This window comes from Colletes gigas, unplaced genomic scaffold, assembly GCF_013123115.1.
Source record: "Colletes gigas isolate AHSC1104 unplaced genomic scaffold, ASM1312311v1 Colletes_gigas_Sc00008, whole genome shotgun sequence".
In the NCBI taxonomy this organism is placed as follows: domain Eukaryota; kingdom Metazoa; phylum Arthropoda; class Insecta; order Hymenoptera; family Colletidae; genus Colletes; species Colletes gigas.
This window is the reverse complement of record NW_025106637.1, coordinates 2,138,358-2,156,922: the sequence shown is the minus strand read 5'-3', so window position 1 is coordinate 2,156,922 and position 18,565 is coordinate 2,138,358. Positions and strand designations below refer to the sequence as shown.

Below are 18,565 nucleotides of genomic sequence, written 5' to 3'. Positions count from 1 at the left end.
TCTAGTAATAAACATCTAATGTTTGAGTATTCGAATATTATTTTATATCACACAGATCCAGAACTTCCAAAATAATTTTCACGAATTTCATCCATGAAAGCTTTTATGTAATTCGGACGCGGGAACAAACATTCTTGACATAGGGATTTCATGGTCAACGCCAACGTCGTCATTCCGATTGTTCTCGTGGCTTTGGACCGAAGCATTGTTCCCGTTTTACCGACGTACAGGCCATGCTTCTGTAGTTGCGCCTCCAGCGACTCACTTTGAATAAAAAAACACGTTAATGATTTTTCATAGAATTGAAGTGTAATAGATAAGACAAGAGATATTGATTTTTCTGATATTTTTCATTTTACCTCAGTTTGATCTTGAGAACTCCACCTAGAGGCACGAAATCTTCGTAAAGTCGCGCGAGAAATACGCTACTGCTGTTATAATAAACGTAGCCATCTTCGGTTGGAAGCTTCGCCACATTTTCCCAAATTTGCAATAAGTATCCTCTGGATAAACCCTCAAGGAAGATGAAGAATTTGTCGCGGCAATCGATCGCGAAACCGGTTAAAATATTTTTGTACGTATCTTCTATCTGTACTATGAATTATATTTATCGATTATGTACTTAACTGTATCAGCCTTCGCCGCGTATCCCCAATTGTTATTGAAATATTAACCCACGGCACAATGTTAAAATTAACGACAATTTAAACCAGATTATTACACGATTGTTATAAATACTATTTCTACGTTAACCCTTTACCTGTAAGTCATTATCCTCGTTCGAAATTTGAAGGGTACAAAGTAAATTTAAATTATGAGAAAATACATCTGCCAAGATGTCGTTAGCTAGTTTAAAATCGTTCAAAATCAGAAAAATTCTGTTCAGTGTAATAACATGCCGCAGGACATTTCGATGAACCGGCCGTAGATCATAAGCCGCGCGAACTTTGATCTTTATGCAAGTACCAAATGACGTCAGAATTTCACTGGTAAGCGGAGAATTTGTCCTCGACACTTTTTCGAGTCCTTTGTCACTATCATCGTCAATACCGATACAGTACATATCGCGAGGATGAGACAAACCGCTCGTTAATCTGACCTCCCACGATCCTCTTATAAGCTCTGATACATCAAAGGTCGCAACGCCGAGGAGAACCTCCTCTTTATCAGATATTATTAACGCTCTCGGTGATTTCACGTTTGTCGCGGCGTTGAAATCGGATTTGGCAACATTTATGGTTCGTATACCGATTATCTAATTGAAAAATTTCGTATCAGCACGCATCAATGGCGGCTCGGTACATGCGAATATCATATGTAAACATTAATTTACTTCAACGGTGAGGAATTGTGTTCCCAGGAAGCTGATTAAATTTTCTGCGGGAAATTCGTCGCTCAGGAAGCATTTGACAAATTCGAAGTATATTGTTCGGGCAGGAACATAATACGGCGTAACGATCGCGCGATCGACAAAGAGAATTTTTGCGTAAAGATAATTAAAACCGTTTCCAATTACTACGTTGTCCGGGAATTTTGACATTTGTTCCAATTTAATCGATATGGGGTTTAATTCCATTCGCAGCTGCTTGTTGCATAAAATATCCGCGCATTGCGCGTAAATCAAGATGGACGAGACGTTTGGTACGCGCGACATACCAGTGTAACAAGTAATTGCACCCATGTCTAAAAACAATACCATAATCAAACTTTGGTCTACTGTTTAAACAAACTTTTATATTACAGTTACAGAAGTTACTGAGTAGTGTAGAAAACTAGGAATGAAACTTTTGAAAATTTGGTTTACCAGAAAATAAGGTTCCCGCGGGTAAACTCATCGCATGTGTAGCTTCGTTTTTTTGCTTTCCCGTTTTCGACTTTTTGGCTCGAGGTCGTTTCTTGTTACGTTTTTTTGATTTCGATTTTTGTTCAATTTCGGTTGATATTGTATGTAATTCAAGCTTCAGAGATTCAGATGGGAAACGGTCTTTCCTAATCATTTTCCAAAACTTACATTGGTGTGCACTATCTAACGAAATTTTGATAAAAAAAAATGAAATTCATATTTCTTGAAAACTTAAGGATTCTAAACACTAAGAATGCAAAACTTTCCAATCATTAGACAATACACTACAATTTGTTTTTCCTTATACTTATTATATAATCAAATAAATTGTTAGAGGTATTAAAATTTGTTGATACCCGGTATCATATCAAGATATGTGGTGATATTATAATCACCATCAGTTTCATGTGTGATTACTACTGCTTCAGGCACTGGTTTGGTAATGGATACAGATTTACTCAAATCAGAAGGATATATTTCAAGAAAATCGTGTTGTCCAACATTGACTGACTTTTCATCTATATAGAATCCCTTCACTTTGTCTTTCTTTGCTCTGTGTATTATTTAATGCTATTTAATTGCTTTGTTGTGTAACTATTTAAGACATTAAGAAAGGTACTTAATGTACGTATTTAAGAAAAGAAACTGGATGAATATGGATGAGAAATTTGGTTAACTTTTTAATGATCCTAACAAACCTTTCGGATAATTTATTTTTCCCAGAAAAGATTTGATAAGTGATCACGTAGTTAAAGAACCTATGTATTTGTGTTTCATTTAAGTGAACAACATGATGAACAGAAAATAAAATCCAAATTGCATTTTCTGTGAATGGACATGATATAGGTCGTAAACTCCAATCACCATTCTCAGTATATACCTATATAATTGAAGTAATTCTAATTAAATCGTCTCAATCGATTGATACAATGTATATATGACAATCTCCTATAATAATAAATTATCCATACTCATTAGAAAACCCAATTATCTACCTGTATTGTACAAAACAAAACACTGTAGCTAATAAAAAGATATCAAGAAAAATTAATACATAATTCCCTTGTTTGTAATGTGCATTATAACTTTTTATACATGATGCTTTGAAGGTATAAAAAAATGATTTCTAAAGTAATGTACCTTCGCGGCTGTTTTCCAACAACGACAATCAAATTTAAAAGTATAACCTGGCAGTAGTTCGTACTCGCCGTGTATTTCTGCTACTACTTGACCAACATTTATAATATTTTGTTTCGATTCCACGGTTTCATACGTATCCTTGTCCATTGTCTTCTTCTTACGCCATTGTTTTCGTTTCCTGCTAACCTTACCAATACCTGTACCTTCACCATTCTCAACATTTTCATCGGGTTTCAATGGGATTAAAAATCCAAACGTTATAACAAAATGCATAATAATTTAATAACGATTACCTCGCAACTGCATTATTATTATTCTACACGTTTCATTCAAATTCAGCCATGATGCAAGCGATGTCAAAAATTCTATCAAACGGCGCGTTCTAATATAACGTAGTTTAAAATGGCACACACAATGAACAACACAATTTACTGCCATTCATTGTGAACACCTTTTATTATAATCGTCAAATAATGTACATTACTGTAGAAACTAATACAGGCAATAATTAATAATAAATTGATCATGTAAATTATTTTAATTATTTGCCAACAAATTTTTTCCACTAGATTAAAAGTAGCGAAGTACATGTGGTGACCGCTAATCGTAACACCAAATCGTAACATGAAAATTCCACTTATTGTTAACAAAAGTTATCGAAAATTCTTTAACTATTTAATATTCTGAACGTTATTTTCGCAATATAAACATTTAAAATACATCGCCGCGATATTTAAATTTCAGTGTAGAAATTTAAGTATAAAATATGGGGTACTTACCGTGTGTATGATCTATAACAGGACAAGACCCTAATTTGACTCTTAATGTTTGTTTTTAATTGATACTAGTAATGTGTATAGTAGACACTGCCCAAAAGATCCTGTAAAAACAATGAATAAAGAAAATTATAAGATAAACATACTACTGTAACAAAATTTTTGATACTATTTTATATTTAACGATTATAAATTTTACATACAAAGTATTGTCTTAAATCGTTACTTTTTCGCCTTTCCAAAATTCCTTCTTATTTATCATATATTTTCTCTACTTTCTGAATTATTAATCGTCATGTATGTTTCTACGACAAAAAATGTTTGTTAAATAAGTTTTACACAAAATAAAAGATTTTGTTCCATTGTGATTGAACTTAAGGATGTTTCTGCATAATTGAACCGAAGAAATTTGTATGTTACGACTTACTGCATGGTTTTGGATCAACTTACATTTATGAGAAATTACTACACGAACTAATTGGTACTTTCTATAGGTGTACAAATTTTCCTTTGTAATTAAGTAATTAGTTAAATAGATATTGGTTGTAGTTCCCGCTGAAGGATTTTGAGAAATTCAATATGGCGATTTGTTACTGATTCGAGTAGAAACACAACGGCGTCAGAAGGATAACACTAGCGAAGGAAGTTTGTTTTATATATCCGTATTTGCGTAATTAGCTAACTTAGACCTCAGAAGTATTAATAGAAAATAGTATGTAAATTGTGTCGTTCATCTATACGATGATATTTGTTTTAATTTCTACATATTAAAAGAAATATACTTAAAGAAATATAAGAGAAATTTTTATCGTGGATTCGAGTATCTATATCTACAAAGAATGTCTCAGGACGATGACGTAGGATTTTTATACAAAACAATGAGTAAGTTAGAAGTTATATTTTGAATTATAACACAATATTTACATTATTTTACTGCGAATGCAGCAAGTAATATGTAAGGTACGATTAAGTTTTTTGGTGTATTTCGCATTAAATATTTGTGTTTTTTTTTTTTTCAAATGCAAGTAAATAACATTGACCACGAGTTACTGTTAATGTACTTACAGAAAATGAAAAGATCGATTAAAGTTATCGTATTATATTCTGATTATATTTCGTTTCTTTTTTAAGTATATGACTATGTATGTTTGTAATAAAAATAAATATTATATGTCACTGACTAAATACAATATTCAAAAATAATATGTTTTTGCACATTCTCATAAACTTCCGCCCTGACTAAACGATTGTACCGTTACCTAATCATGTGCACGATTTTCTGTCAAAAATTTTACGTTATCGTCACTTACGATAATTTTAATTAAAAAAAACGTTCATTAGTTTAATTATTATGTGTCTGATACATTGTACCGATACATAGTAGAAACAGTATACAGAAAATTAACCTAATTCACATCGCCGGCGTCCTATGATTACGCGTATGTCAGTATTTTACAAAGCGACGACTCGTCGAGTTCATTGGGTAGTGGGAGGTATTCAAAAACTGTCTATTCACATACGAAGTGTCAAAACCACTAAAGGGAAAAATTAAGTCCGTGTAATTCTAAGAGTACACAGAAACTTAACCGAAATTACATAAAAGTGTCACTTTAACAGTAATATGACAAGCTTCTGTATGTATTTATTGTAAATTAAACACTTACATAACCTAGAATTAATTTCTTATATATATTTGGTAATATATACTATTCTAAATAAATCTGCCATTCACTGGAGAATATTTCACCAACATATATGTTTCTTTTACTGCTACTTTCAAAGCATCAATAAATAATAAATTCTGACTTATGTTCTTCTTTCAGTTGAAAGAGATCCAAAAAAGAGAAGAGTTAAACCTGTAGGAACAGCTCCTCTGCTTGATTTTGATTTAGGTGAAAGTTCTGATGACAGTGATTTCAGAATTGAAGATCACTGTGAAGAATCTGATGATGATTCAGAGGATTCCCATGATATTGGAAAAGGTAAAACAATATGTCATTACACATTGATTTGTATTTTGAATCAAAAGAATAATATATTTGGCATATATGTAGAAGAAGAGGAAGATGCCTCTGAAGAATCTGATGATTCCTTGGAGGATCCATTAATTAATAGAAAAGAAAATACTAATTTGACTGTGGGTGATGTAATTGAACAAGCTAGGCAACAGTCATTGAAAGGAGGACCACTCGAAGACAAATTAAATAAAATGTTAATTTGTTGTGGTTGCTTAGGGGATAGAAGTGATGATATTAATGAAATTGTTGAATGTGATGGATGTGGTGTTAGTGTACATGAAGGTAAAAATATTAAATATACATTCTAGTTTTTATGCAAACTTAAAGTTCAGGTTTCATTTATATTGTTGGATGTAAAGATGGTTTGATTCCACAGTAAAATTTATTTCAGGATGTTATGGTGTGTCAGATGTAGAAAGCTTTTCGAGTACTGATTCTTTGTGTCAGTCGGCACCTTGGTTTTGCGAAGCTTGCAGTGCAGGCATCGAAGATCCTTCTTGTGAACTCTGTCCAAACAAAGGTGGAATTTTTAAAGAGACTGATGTAGGCAAATGGGTCCATTTAGTTTGTGCTCTTTATGTACCTGGTGTCGCTTTTGGAGAAGTATGGAAGGTTTTTATTTCTATTATATGTAAATAAAAAATACTTTTAGATATATATATACACATGTGTATTCAATTATTTAAGGTTGACCGTTTGTCAAGTGTAACACTGTTTGAAATGGCATATAGCAAATGGGGAGCAAAACAATGCTCTTTGTGCGAAGACGCGCGTTTTGCTCGCACTGGTGTGTGCATTGAATGCGACGCCGGAATGTGCCATACGTATTTCCATGTTACCTGGTGAGAATAATTTTGAAATATCATTCTGAGAATCATGTGACCTGATGTGAACAAATCTCGAAACTTTCGGGTACCCGTCCCGATCCGATATTTCGTGTTCTCGCACACCCCTAGTAATTAACGCGATATATGTTTATAGTGCGCAAAGAGAAGGTCTATTATCTGAAGCTCATAGTGAAGAAGTGGACCAGGCTGATCCATTCTATGCACATTGTAAACTCCATTCCGATAAAACTCTCGTTCGTAGACGTAGGCGCAACTGGTTAGCTCTGCAGTTACGAGCTCAGTACCGACAACAGTTATTAAAACAGCCTAACCACTTGGATACTGAAGAGCAACGTAGAATTCAAAGAAAATTAGCAAAACATAGACATAAATATTTAGCTCACAAAGCGTCTCGGCCGCCGCCATGGGGTAAGTTACTTATTACAAATGTAACAAGAACGATTAATTATTACGCTAAGTATTTATAATATCTGCAGTACCAACCCAAAAAATGCCGCGATTACTAACCACATCGGCGTCTGCTTGCCGACAATTAGCGAGAAAAGCAGAACTCATGGGTGTTGATACAGCTGCGTTGGAAGCACAGGAAGCACAACTTGTAGCTTTAGTCGATGTTAGAAAAAAATGGCATATTCCGCCTGCTTTTAGCGTAGAATTTATTGGTTATTATTTAGATCGCAATTTGCGTGTAACATCTATGAAAAGACGATTGCAAGAGCTGCTTGATGTTAATTCTCAATTACTTAACGAGCAACAGAGATTAGATAGAAAGTATGACGAGGTGATGAAAGATAACGAAGAACAAATTCGCGTAAATGTAACAATGAAAGAAAAAATCGAAATGTATCATCAAGTACTTCAAAATAGCGGATACGTGAAACCTTTACCACAGATAACTGATTTAGCGAAACCAAGGATAACACCGACTTTAGGTAAGTTCCTATGGATACTCAGCATATAAAATATGCAAATATATCATTCTTTTCAACAGGTACAAGTTTAGGTGTACCAACTGCAGCTGCCTTAAAGATGGGTGTTGGCTTTCCCTTACCAGTTGGCAAAGGAGTAGAAGGTGTGCGCGAAGGTAGAGTGTTAAGTAGTCAGGCACAAGATCAAAACCATAAAGGTGAATTGACATTAAGGCATCAATGTGGAATATGCAGAAGATCTACGAATCAACATCTGCTTGCAAAATGTGACACGTGTCACCTTCATTACCATTTATCTTGTCTCAGTCCACCCCTGTCGCGTATGCCCAAGAAAACAAAGTTAATGGGATGGTATGTGTCTTATCGCGGTATTATATTTTTTATTATTCATAAATATATCTTTGAGTTATGTTTGAAATAAACCAAGTTTGAGTTTGTATCGTTTTTTAAACTACAGGCAGTGTTCCGAGTGCGATAAGGAATCTTCTGGATCAGAAGTTGAACGCGTTGACACGTCAGCTCCGCGTAAATTGAGGCATTGTAAGGACGATTCTAATTTAACATCGACGCCAACACCAACACCGCCGCAAGAAGTGCAAGTGCCTACAACGCCAACAACTCCTAGCACTTCAAAAAATTCGTCTGCTAGTCTTGGTAGTATAACGAACGTCACAGCTCCTGATACTCCTACAACACCAAAGGTAATTAACATTCAGTACTCCGTTTTTTACTGTTCCATTGCGGTCAAAACAAAATTTCGAAATAAAATAGACAATGCAATATTGTCTTCTTAAATGAAATATGTATAGGTAACTATAAAACCAGTTGGGCCACATCCTCCATCTTCGACTCCCATTCAGCCGGGAGAACCGATATATAATCAACAGCTTATTAATAATGTGACAATAACTACAAGGGAAGGATCGCCTGAATATATGGTGGCTTCGGCGGATGGCACAGAATCTGTTTCGCAGAGGAGCGCGAAGAAAAGGAGGAGGTCTGTAAGATGCTTTTTTTTTTGAAACAAATATGGAATATTAAATTCTGTTACGCGTCATCAGGGAGAAGCACAAACGATACACGCCTGATCCAATTACGGGAGTGAAACAAAGAAAACGGAAACATAAAAGGAAAAGTCTCGATGTGGAGAATCCGGAAGGACAAAGTCAACCGGAAGTTCATCGGAGGATAACGATAAAGGTATGTTCTTATTATTTTATGACAAAAACATATAAAGTTTGAGCCTTCGGAGCTTCAATTAAGCCGCGAAACTAATTTTAACCGTAATAGGAGTTCAGAATTCGAGACTCGAAATCCATTTTAATAACAATGCCCTATGCATATTGCTCCAAACATGCTCTATACGCACATGGTTGCCGGCAATTACGGAAATAAAAACGGTGACTTACATTTATTTTGTTTAACAGATAAAACCAATACCAAGGCCAGAGGGTGAAGTTGCTTCCGAATCAAGTCCGCAGATGTTCGTAGCCACATCTACCAGTACTGAAATAACATCTCCACCACTACCTAAACTACCACCTCCGCTGCCTGCTCCGCTTGCTCTACCAGCCCTACCAGTTCCATCTACACTGCCAGTCCAGTCTTTAGTTTCGAATGCTGTATCTGTAACAGCAAATGCATCTACTAATAATACAAGTAATAGGGCATCTACGGGAAATGCAAAACGTGGAAAAGATACAGACCTCCTAACACACTGCAATGTCTGTGATATGCCTGGCACCAGTCAAAATCTCGTCATGTCAGTTTATATAAATATATTACATATGCCGAACTTTTAAATGTATTCCGAACTTATGACATTTCCACTTTTTACGTCCCAGGTGTGATGAATGTAAAAAATGCTACCACTTCACCTGTCTCGATCCACCGGTTAAAAAATCGCCGAAACGAAGAGGCTACTCTTGGCATTGTGCAGACTGCGATCCTAGTGTAAGTTAACTATTATTTATTATCCGTATACAATGAAACATTAAACAAAAGGTACTTTTAAGGTACTTTTTATTTAGTCGTAAGAAAAAGAGACTAATATGTAAGTAGCTGGTATTGATGCGTAAAATGAATCAAATTACAATGCGATCGATAGTGCAGAGAATACGAGCACGTGACAAAATATAAAGTACTTTAATGTTAAGCACATATAAATCTGAAATTTTGTCAATAATTTTAAATGTAGAAAAAACAATCTTATTAATAACTAGTTGCTAACATTAACTAATTATTTTCAGTAAAAGCAGTGCCATCTTTATTTATTCACTAATCGAATACAACGTTCCATTTACGAAATATCGAATGGCAATTAGTTATTAATACGAAAAAAAAAAATTAGAATCTCACTTTTATAAGAAAATGGGAACAATTCTTCATAAAAGATGGATAATACACCTATACTTCATATAATTTTGAAGCAGGCCAAAGTAACAAATTAGACTAAAACTTATTTATGGATACTTTTATCTTTGACCTGAAATTGTTACTAGGAATATATATTGAAGCTAAATTAATTCAATAAAAGAAAGAATCTGTAATAGTAAAAATATTTCTTTTATTTCAGGCCTCTGAAACTGAGACTTAATATCAACAATTTTATGTCTGCAGCTATAATTCCACGTTTAAATAAATTAAGACATTGAATGCCAATATGTTTTTTGTAAAATATACAAAATATAGTCAAAAAGTTTTTCCTCCGATTAAATAGTCTCTTGAAAGTACATACTGCAAATTTTACATTTAAATATATTTTAGAACTTTTGCATTCGTTTAGTGAGGTTTTCAGTACTTATTTTCAATTGACTTCTTCTCTGCTTAATTTTATATAGTTGCTATATCTATATATACATATATATACATATATATATGTATATATGATGGCCCATGTTCTAAAAAATTCCAAATATATATTTACAAAGGTAAGAAAAAAGTTAAGTATAAGAATGTCCCATACTTGCAAGAAATAATTATTATGCATTACAATTTTAATTTTTGTTTTTTTTTTAATATTTAAATAACATTAACATTTTTTATATTTTCCTCGAAATCTAATTTAATTTAAGGGATAAAAACATTTAATATTGCAATTTTTATTTTTGTACATTCTAAACGTTTTAATCTTACATTTTTCTTACAGTTTTCTTAAAAATGATAAGTAATTCATGAAAAGAATTCTTTTGTTTTATTTTTACCATATATATAACCATTATTAAAGTCACGTGCACTCATAGCAGGTTTACCGCGAACAACTACTTTCTTTACAGAAACACAATCTTCCTTACATTTTATAATCAATACACTATTTATTTTATCATATATTACAACCCCTGTAAGTAAACAATAGTTTCAACCTATACATAAAATAAAATTTAAACATTTCATGTTTTTCATGTTATTTAATGTTTTTGTTCCTTATTAGTACATATGTAAGATGATGTATAAAATTGTTCTTTTACCTGGCATTTCTTCTATCAATTCTGTTGGAACTGGTTTTTCGATCTTTTTGATATCGTGTAATTTTATTGTTGTATTCTGAAATGTTGTAACTAATGGATACAATCCTAAAAGAGCACGGTATAAGTTATAAACATTGCTTGCTGACATTTCATTCCACTTAATTGAAGCTATTTTTGATGTTATTTTTGGTGCTGAAAAGTATGAATTAAGAAATTTAATATTTATATTGTTAGCTAAATAGTATTGTGAATCATTTAAATATGTACATATTTACCATATGTAACATTCATTTCATTTTGAGGTACTGCAGATTTCATTAATTGTGGTAAATTGTCGAATATATCTCCCAAGAGATTTCCTCCAAATTTTGCTAATTTAGCATATAATTCTGGCAATGTTTCATGCTCACCAATATCAATTTGCTTTTGCAACACTATTTCTCCTATATCAAATCTGAAAAAAATATTGAATTTCTCAGATGTACACTTTATTAAAATAGATTTATTATCAATTTCTTTATAAGTAACAATGCGGTAAACTTGTTACTTATAAAGGCATTTAATTTATATCAAATTCTTAAATAATACTTTTTTGGCAATATCTTCATTATTGTAACTCCTGTTTCTTGTTCTCCATTCATTAATGAATAAATTATTGGTGCTGCTCCTCTCCATCTTGGTAATAAGCTAGCATGAACATTTAACATACCCCTGTAAAGTAAAATTATACACATTCGAACAAAGCATATTATTCTACAGCCACTGTGTCAATTATTTAAAAGAAATGCTTTTCTTTAAAAAATTAAACTTACAATGGAAATGAATCTATGATGTTGGATGGAATCAAATGACCAAATGAAACAACTATCCCAATATGAAATTTTTTAGGTACATTAATTTCAATTGGCCATTCGTGTATAATAATTCCATTTTCCTTTGCATACTTTATAATGGCATTTTCTTTCCCTTTGTTTACTGTAACAACTTCTAATCGTTGTAAAACTTTGGATTTACTAAACGAATAATTAAATATATTTTTTAAATCACAAGCATACATACGAAGTATAAACAATTGGAGTGCACGCAAAATGTAAAAATGTTTTACCGCTTATCATGTAAGATTTTCAAGCTCTCGACAGAAAATTCGTCCGTACCAAAAAATAATACGTTCCACGGAGCATTTTGCGATATTGCATGGGATTCTCTGTTGTAAACATAACAATGTGCTGTCGTTTTAACAATCGATAACAATGTTTTTTTCAATTTCCTCGATGTATATAAAAACTGTTTTGTTCCAGATATTGGAAGATTAAAAAATACCATATTGATTGTGTTGTCATTTAGAAAATTATAGAATTTTCAATGTCCATTGCCACGGCTATGTTTCATGTACTACGTTAACCTATACGTGAAATCGTAAGCGATGTTTTTAGAAATCATCACCAGAACTTATCAGTGATAAATCATAATGCAACCTCGATCAACCCTTAACTGATAATATGGGATATTTTTATACCCTCGCAATTATATTTATTTTATTTATAATTAATATCGTGCTCTATTATTTCGTGTAATCAACCGTTGTGTTAAACACCCCCCCCCCCTGTCCCCTCTTTCACTGAAAGATTCTCTTTTGCGTTTGAAAACATAGTAACTGCAAAAAGCTGCTTGCAGTTTCTTTCATCAAAATATAAATGCTATATATACTACCGAAAAAAATTACATGGAAATCCATAACTTACATAAAAATATGGGGTCATATGGTTCCCATTGAGAATCCCTGTGCAAAGTATAAGATCTTCAAAGGAAACTAATATTAATTGGCGCATTCTTGTAACCAATATTTAAAACATCATTTTCTAGAAATAAAAATACATGATACATTTGCATTTATGTACACATAAATAGTACCTTATGTGCGTTCTATTGTATTTGAATCTATTTGAAACTTGAGACTGAATCACTTCTTATCAAAGTTCTGCCGAGTCGCCGGTTTTGTTTACGTGCATCAACGCTGACAGAAATACATATTCCAATCATATAAAACGTTTTTAGTTTATCTCGTAACAGCATTTGATGTACAATAATATTAATGAAGTAATTCAACTTCTATGCACAAAATATGTACGACGCAACACATTGTTTACTCGTTGATTAAAATTTTTCAATACATTGTTACAATTTACAGCGTTGAATTATTTTGGAATTATTAGAACTGTGCTCATATATTTTGAACAATGTCACGAATAAGAAGACTCTCCGTACGTGGCATTCGTAATTTCGGCGACGATAACGAAGAGGCTAAAATACGATTTTCGCGACCTTTAACACTTATACTTGGTCCAAATGGCACAGGGAAGACGACAATTATCGAAGCTCTTAAATTTGCTACTTGCGGCGAATTTCCACCCAGCTCGGATCGCGGGAAATTTTTTATCCACGATCCGACCTTATCAGCAACTTCTATGGTACGATTTTTCATTCTTATTGTTTACACTTGTTATCACAATTTAATATCCAAAGTCTCTATATAATAATATTTATATTTGTCTAGATGCGGGGAGTCGTAAAAGCTGAAATAATTGATGCTCTTGGTAATACTTATACAATATGTAGAACAATAGAATCATCGAAAGCAAATTTAGCAGTAAAATTTAAAACTCTTGATAGTGCCTTGAGTAGAATGGCAAAAGGTAGTACACAGGTAAATTGTTTATATCATTGCATGTGTATGTTTCTATATTATCCACATATTCTTACTGATTTTATTATTTATTAACGCAGCCAGTATCAATAACCAATCGATGTGCTAACGTCGATACTGAGCTAACAATAGCAATGGGAGTAACAAGATCAATTTTGAACTATGTAATATTTTGTCACCAAGAGGATCTTAGTTGGCCATTTCAAGATGGTAAAAAGTTGAAAGAAAAATTTGATGAAATTTTTGATAGTGCTAGATTCAATAAAGCTCTTGAAAATATTACAAAGCTGAGCAAAGACTACCAACAGAAAATACTTGTATTGAAAGAGCAACAACAAAATTGCCAATTAATTGTTTCCGAAGTTGTAGATAAAGAAACAAAGCTTGAAGACCATGAAAAACGATTGAACAATATCAAAATAAAAATAGATGAAATTAATCAGGAATTGGTACCTATAGATAAAAAGATTAATAAAATGCAAAAGCTAGATTCCGATTACAAAAATTTGCAAGCTGAGGAGAAACAGATAAAAACCGAATATGATATGTCCAAACAGCAATTGAATAGATTGAAAGAAAATATACAAGATGTGTTTGAGGGAACAATGGAGGAATTAATGTCAGAGATAAAATCGTATGATGAAAATTTAATGGGGAAAACTGATGAAATAAAAGAGTTTGAGATGAGATTAAAAGATATTGCTAAAAAAGAATCCGCGGTAGCGAGCGCATTAGCTGATGAAAGAGTGACCAGTGGTACCTTGAAGCAACAGATCAAAGATCAAGAAAAAAAAATTGCCCACCGCAACAGAGTATTAAATGACGCATTATCTGCTTGGGGTCTTGATAAAATAAATTCTAATATATCTCAAATGGAATTTTTAGCTCTTTCTAAAAGGTTGCAGGAAAAATTGCGGGAGTTAGAGAATAGAGTAGAAGAAAACAAAATAAAAAGAGATGGAGAAGAGAAAGAAATGCAAACGGAAATAGATATTTTGCGCAATGAATACTCAAAAATTGAGTCGGAAAAGAGTCTAAAAGAAAATGAAGTAGTTGAAACAAGAGATGAAATTGATAGAATAAAATCGGAAATAGTACGTATTGGTACTGCAGCAAGTACGGTAAACACTCTTGAAACAAAAATGAATGCTGTGAAACGTAAAATTGAGGAATTGAATAAAATAATGGATGTAGATACTGTGAAGAAAGAGGTTCTTGATAAAATTAAGTCACGAGATGAAACGGACGCGCTATTAAATGCAGTTGATGAAGAAATAGCGTCATTATTGAAACAAAGTTCATTACAAGCTGAATTGGAAATACATAAATCTACATTGCTGTCTAAAGAAACAGAATTACAAAAATTGAAAGCCAAACACGAGGAAACAATATTGAAGTTATTGGATATTAAAGAACTAACACAAACTAAATTGAAAGATGATTTAAGTATGGCTCAGAAAGAATTGGTAAATAAAATAGAACCTATTACACACACACAGATAGCATAATTTGTGTAATTTATTAATTTTATTAACATGATCAATTCTAGATAAATCAGATAGAATCTATCATGCGGGAAATTCAGACAGAAGAACGTCGTTGTACAACATTAGAAACAACAATATCACATATTGAGCACGAACTTAAAAAGAAAAAGAAAGAGATAGAGTGTGAGTTTAGAGTCAATATTTATAGATCCTATTATTATAATTATCGTTAATAAACAATTTCTTTGCAGCCGATAAAAAAAGGATTTCATTAATTTGTCATTATAAGGACTTTGATGAAGCTTTATTATTACAATCAAGAAAAGTAAAAGATTTACAAGATAAAAGGGGGATATATGCTCATCAAGGCGCTGCTTATAAAGAGTACATGAAACAGTTGAGAGAAATAAATCCCTGTTGTCCTTTGTGCCACAGAGGCTTCGATGAACGCAAAACGATAGAGAACTTATTGAAAGAAATGGAAACTGAAATGGAAAGTCATCCAAACCGTTTGAAAGACTGTGAAATTGAATTGAAGACACAACAAGAGAAATATGATAAGATGTTACAATTAAAGCCGGTAGTTGAGAAAGTAATACAATTAGAAGAAAATGAATCAGACAAACTAATGTAAATATTGTATTGTCTTTTATACGTTCATTTACCATTTTCTCTACTAAATTTATAAATCATTATTCCATTTACTTATAGGAATAATTTGGAAGAGTCTAGAAATAGCCTGACAAAATCACAAATATCTATAACAAAGTTAAAAGAAAAAATGATTGATCCTGAAAATAGACTCGCGATGTGCAAAGACATTATGGGTGATATTATGTTATGGGACAGATGCGTCGATGAAATTTTCAAACATAAACAAACAATTGATAATTTTGAATCTCGCATGGTTTTTGCAGGTATATCGCAGAAATTAATTTTTGACGATTGGATGTGACTTTTATCATTACAAATTTTGTGTATGCAGGAATTAAATCAAAACGAAGCCTCGAAGAAGCTCAAAGTCAAAGAGAAGAACTGAAAACATCTTTAAAAAAAATTCGTGACGATATTGAATGTTTACAGTCCGCAATAAATACGCACAATGAAAAAATGCATAACGCCCGGGATGAACAAAATACATTGCACGAGGAACTGTTGAAAATACGTTCACACATACAACAATTAAGACAATTGCGAGATCAGCAGGAAACATTGTTTTCGAAAGAAATCTCGCTTGGAAAATTAGTAGACACTCTGAGGCAAAAAGTGACTGCAGCAAAGAATGAATTAAATTTAGGGCTTGAAAGATTAGATAAAAAGAAAGTGTGTTTAATATTGCTACATTATTACCGGCGTATTTATGCAAAGTGCATACAACAAAATTAAATATGATTATTTGTTTGTTTTAGCGAGATCTTCGGAACAAACACGATGCTGATAGACAACTATTAACAGACGGAACTAGTAATTTAATGGAATTAGATAAAGTACAAGAAGAAGTTGAAGTATATGCGCATCAGAAAATTCCCGAGGCTTTGGAACGTACTGATCTAAAGATACAGAATTATGAAAGTTCTATCAATAAATTTCTCCGCGAGAAAAGTGATACCGAAGCAACGATAAATAAACTAAAGGAAGAAATTACTTGCCATGAGTTCCGAAAAAGGGAATTATCCGATAATATTATATTGCGCAAAACTCATGACAATATCAAAAGTTTAAAACAGCAATATTCAGATATACAAGACAAATTGTACGTTATAAATTACGCTGAAATATTAGACGAATGGCAAAACTTGCAGAATCGAGCAGAACTTCTATTGCGTCAGGTAGAATATTCTAGTAAATATATATATGTAGGCAGTATAATTACTGTTAGATTAACATATGACGGTAGACTAAAATATTTTTAGAAAAACATGGCCAAAGGTAATCAAGAAGAATTAGAAAGGGCTGTAGAACAGTATACTCGAGAGCTGAAGAAGGAAACTTACAAACAAGCGCGTACGAATTATAAGAACAAGTGCATCGAATTAACAGTAATATATAATGAACATCTTATTTTATTTGTAGCTTAATATCAATGGTAATACAATTTTGAGATAACTTATCTTTATACCAGGTGGTGCAAGAAACCATAATAAATTTAAAAGCGTATAGTAGAGCACTAGATATTGCTATGATAGAGTATCATGAAGAACGTATGGCAACAATTAACAGAATTATAAAGAAACTGTGGAAGCTTGTGTATACTGGTACAGACACGACATCTATAGAAATTCGCACAGATGCTACTGAAGGTGTAGGGTCTAGAAAGAGAACATACAACTATAAACTAATTCAAACAAAACATGGTCATGACTTGGATATGAAAGGTCGCTGTAGTGCTGGACAAAAAGTAAACCTTATCTTCTAACAACAGTGCCGCAAAAAGGTAACAAATGTGTTCATTTGTGTACATTCTATTCCAGGTTTTAGCGTCCATAATTATAAGGCTCGCTTTAGCAGAAACATTTTGTAAAGATTGTGGAATTCTCGCATTGGATGAGCCAACAACAAACTTGGATCAACAAAACGCAGATAGCTTAGCAAACGCATTAGCCACGTATGTTTCAAGTTGTCTAATTAGTAAACTTATTTATACGAAATAATTACAATCGTTAGTCCTTACGATTTTCATACTTATTATTTTGATGTCATAGGATTGTTAAAATACGATCACAATATCAAAAGAATTTTCAACTAATTGTAATTAGCCACGATGAAAAGTTTTTATTCAAGCTAGCCGAATTAAATAGCAATAAAGGCTTCTATGAACTCTATCGAAAATCAAAGTAAGTGTTGTATTCGGGGATAGGCTTGTTATGATTAAATTATCATTTTCATAAATATTTATGAACTTCTAAATGGTTTTCAGTGGATACTCGGCTGTAAGATACTGTGAAATGAACGATCGAGATCGCATTAATACTAATATTGTAAAAGACGGAATATCATCCGAGGATGAGGTCGTTGAATATTCTACAGAAACAGAAGATCCACCACAATCGGAGCGAAGCTCACACGAAAAATTACATCTAAAGAATATATATCACAAGAAAAGATCTATTAACGATCTTGATAGCGAAGAGCATACTGAAACTATACCATCAAAAAAAAGATATGTTTTAAACATGTAATTTCCTTATTTTATTTAACATAATATTATTATAAAAGTTAATAGTTATTTACCTATAATTAAGAGTTATTTAGTTATTCAGATTATAAAACGATTAAACATTTCTAAGATTTTCGTATTATGAGGAATTTGTATTTATAGGTTGTCTTATAATTTTCAAATTTTTTTGTTCTTT

At 32.4% G+C, this 18,565-nt stretch overlaps 4 protein-coding genes across 9 annotated transcripts; 2 read left to right on the top strand and 2 right to left on the bottom strand.

Annotated features, from left to right (window-relative positions):
- Positions 1 to 47: 47 nt before the first annotated feature.
- LOC122396977 lies at positions 48 to 1,681 on the bottom strand. Its single transcript, XM_043395775.1, has 4 exons — positions 1,334 to 1,681; positions 761 to 1,255; positions 360 to 589; positions 48 to 264 (listed from the first exon to the last, which is right to left on the bottom strand). Exons 1-4 carry the CDS (start codon positions 1,679 to 1,681, stop codon positions 48 to 50), a joined length of 1,290 nt encoding a protein of 429 aa, XP_043251710.1.
- A 2,280-nt stretch (positions 1,682 to 3,961) lies between these two features.
- Positions 3,962 to 12,892, bottom strand: LOC122396789 (methionyl-tRNA formyltransferase, mitochondrial). Of its 4 annotated transcripts, XR_006259064.1 has the most exons (8): positions 12,127 to 12,609; positions 11,834 to 12,034; positions 11,610 to 11,732; positions 11,297 to 11,475; positions 11,022 to 11,213; positions 9,261 to 9,502; positions 8,964 to 9,180; positions 3,962 to 4,064 (listed from the first exon to the last, which is right to left on the bottom strand). XR_006259064.1 is itself a non-coding variant. In XM_043395465.1 (7 exons), exons 2-7 carry the CDS (start codon positions 12,342 to 12,344, stop codon positions 10,726 to 10,728), a joined length of 1,080 nt encoding a protein of 359 aa, XP_043251400.1. In that variant the 5' UTR covers positions 12,345 to 12,423; positions 12,764 to 12,892; the 3' UTR covers positions 10,690 to 10,725. The 4 variants fall into 4 exon arrangements, 3 of the variants coding, with proteins under 3 accessions (XP_043251400.1, XP_043251399.1, XP_043251401.1); XM_043395465.1 differs by lacking the exons at positions 3,962 to 4,064; positions 8,964 to 9,180; positions 9,261 to 9,502 and adding exons at positions 10,690 to 10,892; positions 12,764 to 12,892 and having other exon boundaries at positions 12,127 to 12,423; XM_043395464.1 differs by lacking the exons at positions 3,962 to 4,064; positions 8,964 to 9,180; positions 9,261 to 9,502 and adding an exon at positions 10,690 to 10,892.
- LOC122396788 (PHD finger protein 14) lies at positions 5,038 to 10,265 on the top strand. Of its 3 annotated transcripts, XM_043395463.1 has the most exons (14): positions 5,038 to 5,393; positions 5,583 to 5,741; positions 5,814 to 6,059; positions 6,169 to 6,389; positions 6,465 to 6,619; positions 6,759 to 7,033; positions 7,102 to 7,557; positions 7,617 to 7,905; positions 8,012 to 8,255; positions 8,364 to 8,551; positions 8,616 to 8,754; positions 8,982 to 9,316; positions 9,399 to 9,507; positions 10,130 to 10,265. In XM_043395463.1, the coding sequence occupies exons 1-14, from the start codon at positions 5,381 to 5,383 to the stop codon at positions 10,148 to 10,150; spliced, it is 2,850 nt and encodes a 949-aa protein (XP_043251398.1). In that variant the 5' UTR covers positions 5,038 to 5,380; the 3' UTR covers positions 10,151 to 10,265. The 3 variants fall into 3 exon arrangements, with proteins under 3 accessions (XP_043251398.1, XP_043251396.1, XP_043251397.1); XM_043395461.1 differs by having other exon boundaries at positions 5,583 to 6,059; XM_043395462.1 differs by lacking the exon at positions 10,130 to 10,265 and adding an exon at positions 9,804 to 9,932 and having other exon boundaries at positions 5,583 to 6,059.
- LOC122396976 (DNA repair protein RAD50) lies at positions 12,865 to 18,391 on the top strand. Its single transcript, XM_043395774.1, has 14 exons — positions 12,865 to 12,937; positions 13,210 to 13,489; positions 13,576 to 13,725; positions 13,806 to 15,191; positions 15,275 to 15,395; positions 15,464 to 15,842; positions 15,924 to 16,129; positions 16,198 to 16,535; positions 16,622 to 17,041; positions 17,126 to 17,251; positions 17,335 to 17,610; positions 17,684 to 17,817; positions 17,915 to 18,046; positions 18,130 to 18,391. Exons 2-14 carry the CDS (start codon positions 13,259 to 13,261, stop codon positions 18,389 to 18,391), a joined length of 4,161 nt encoding a protein of 1,386 aa, XP_043251709.1. The 5' UTR covers positions 12,865 to 12,937; positions 13,210 to 13,258.
- The last annotated feature ends 174 nt before the right edge of the window (positions 18,392 to 18,565 follow it).

Bases quoted from the DNA above. Each gene is read 5' to 3' on its own strand.
- LOC122396977 (XM_043395775.1), bottom strand. From the start codon at position 1,681: ATGGGTGCAATTACTTGTTACACTGGTATGTCGCGCGTACCAAACGTC. The intron at 1,256-1,333 runs GTAAATTAATGT...TTTTTCAATTAG, and splicing joins CACAATTCCTCACCGTTGAA to ATAATCGGTATACGAACCAT. The intron at 590-760 runs GTAAAGGGTTAA...TTCATAGTACAG, and splicing joins ACGAGGATAATGACTTACAG to ATAGAAGATACGTACAAAAA.
- LOC122396976 (XM_043395774.1), top strand. From the start codon at position 13,259: ATGTCACGAATAAGAAGACTCTCCGTACGTGGCATTCGTAATTTCGGC. The intron at 15,192-15,274 runs GTAAATAAAATA...GATCAATTCTAG, and splicing joins GTATGGCTCAGAAAGAATTG to ATAAATCAGATAGAATCTAT. The intron at 17,611-17,683 runs GTAAACCTTATC...ATTCTATTCCAG, and splicing joins GCTGTAGTGCTGGACAAAAA to GTTTTAGCGTCCATAATTAT.
- LOC122396788 (XM_043395461.1), top strand. The intron at 6,620-6,758 runs GTGAGAATAATT...ATATGTTTATAG, and splicing joins ACGTATTTCCATGTTACCTG to TGCGCAAAGAGAAGGTCTAT. The intron at 8,256-8,363 runs GTAATTAACATT...AAATATGTATAG, and splicing joins ATACTCCTACAACACCAAAG to GTAACTATAAAACCAGTTGG.
- LOC122396789 (XM_043395465.1), bottom strand. From the start codon at position 12,344: ATGGTATTTTTTAATCTTCCAATATCTGGAACAAAACAGTTTTTATAT. The intron at 11,733-11,833 runs GTAAGTTTAATT...TTTACTTTACAG, and splicing joins ATCATAGATTCATTTCCATT to GGGTATGTTAAATGTTCATG. The intron at 10,893-11,021 runs GTAAAAGAACAA...GTTTACTTACAG, and splicing joins ATTGATAGAAGAAATGCCAG to GGGTTGTAATATATGATAAA.